The sequence below is a fragment of the Mandrillus leucophaeus genome, unplaced genomic scaffold (assembly GCF_000951045.1).
Source record: "Mandrillus leucophaeus isolate KB7577 unplaced genomic scaffold, Mleu.le_1.0 Scaffold254, whole genome shotgun sequence".
NCBI lineage: Eukaryota > Metazoa > Chordata > Mammalia > Primates > Cercopithecidae > Mandrillus > Mandrillus leucophaeus.
The window spans coordinates 314,232-315,813 of NW_012102632.1; the positions used below are offsets into that span (position 1 = coordinate 314,232).

The following is a 1,582-nucleotide window of genomic DNA, read 5'->3' on the forward strand; positions in this document are numbered from 1 at the left end:
TTTTTTATTTTAGTAGAGACAGGGTTTCACCTTGTTGCCCAGGCTGGTCTCGAACTTCTGAGCTCAGGCAATCCGCCTGCCTTGGCTCCCAAAGTGCTAGGACTACAGGTGTAAGCCACCACACCTGGCCAATTCTTCATACTTACTACCATTCCTAGCAAGCTTAGTTGTTCTTTGCCTAACTTTTTTTCATTAGCTAAGACTATATGAATTGGGGAGCTCAGTGAATAAGGTTTGAAATTTAAAATGCCTAACCTTGCACATTCTGTCATCTTCTTTTACAAGATCATTCCCAGTGACCCCTTCTGGGTGCCAACTACTGAGGAGGAGTACTTGCACTTTGGGGAGAAGGCTGACTCTGAGAACCAGGCCCGGAAGTACATGAATGCGGTACGAAAGCGGAAGGGGCTCTATGTGGAAGAAAAGATTGTGGAGCATGCAGAAAAGCAGAGGACACTCAGCAAAAATAAGTAACTATCTACTGTTGGTGGATTCTTTTCCTTATAGTGAATTAAAAAGTATCATCAAGGGTTTAATATTGGGAAAATTTCTTTTTGCCACATTATCTCTGTTTATTCACTTTCAATAAAGTTGATCCATATAAATATTTTAAAGAGGATGTTAGAGAACATGTTCTCCAAGTGTGTTTTTAATTGGTTCTGGTTCCAGGCAAGAAGTTATAAATATTGCAGTGATGATTTATGACTGCCCTGTGTATAACCCCCAGCAGTAAGACGTGTGGTCAGGGCTACCCACTTGGTGGTGGGGAGGTGATGTGCAGACCCACAGTGGGCAGTCTCCTCTGCACTGAGCAGCCACTCCGGGACTCACATTGTCTCTGCCTGTCATCACAGTGTCATAATTCTGAGTACATCGTCCACATAAACATCATGTGTGAATTTCAGAGTGGAAACATTTCATATTTAATCAGTGAATCACAGCATTTAACATTGTTTGGAGAGACCACATACTTGAGAGAGCAGCTGCCTTTTAGTTAAACCAAGTCACTGTTATAGCTCATCCATCTTATGGTGTTGTCTAGCAAAACAGTATCATGTTCAATAGTTAGCCTGTAAATCTTCTGCTTTTACACCCACTCATAAATTTTATCATTCCTATTTAAATCAGTATTAATGGGAGTTATCTGTATACCTTTTTCTTTTTTTAAAAAAAAAGGTAAATTTCTATAATTTTATTTGCTATTTCCTTTTAGCCTTACTTAGCTAATGTGCATGAGGTTATGGCTTTGTTATAAATATTTTTTCTAAATTTCAGTTGCCTCCTTCAGGATGATCTTCATATAAGGAACAAATGCAGTTCAGACAAAAATAGATTTTATATTTTTTGATGTTGCATAATTTTTATAGCCACTTAAAAGAAGGATTCCTTTTCATAGCATAAAATTATCAGACCAGACTTTGTTTTTGAAATACTTTAATGAGTTTTCTTAATAAACTAGGTCATTTTTAATACTAGCTGTAGACATTTTATCTTTAAATCTTCAGAGCTGGTCAAATCTAGTTGACCTAGACTTTGGGGAAAATGTGGCTGGATAATTCACTGTCTATTTAATTTCAACAGA

The 1,582-nt window shown here is 37.5% G+C and overlaps 1 protein-coding gene across 2 annotated transcripts in view; it reads left to right on the forward strand.

Annotated features, from left to right (window-relative positions):
• EFTUD1 (elongation factor Tu GTP binding domain containing 1) overlaps nt 1-624 on the forward strand; it is a 154,148-nt gene extending 153,524 nt beyond the window's left edge. For both annotated transcript variants that reach the window (XM_011983678.1, XM_011983680.1), the window contains one exon: nt 286-624. In XM_011983678.1, the coding sequence (XP_011839068.1) occupies nt 286-474 (189 nt within the window). In that variant the 3' untranslated portion in view covers nt 475-624. The remainder of the gene's footprint in view (nt 1-285) is intronic.
• The last annotated feature ends 958 nt before the right edge of the window (nt 625-1,582 follow it).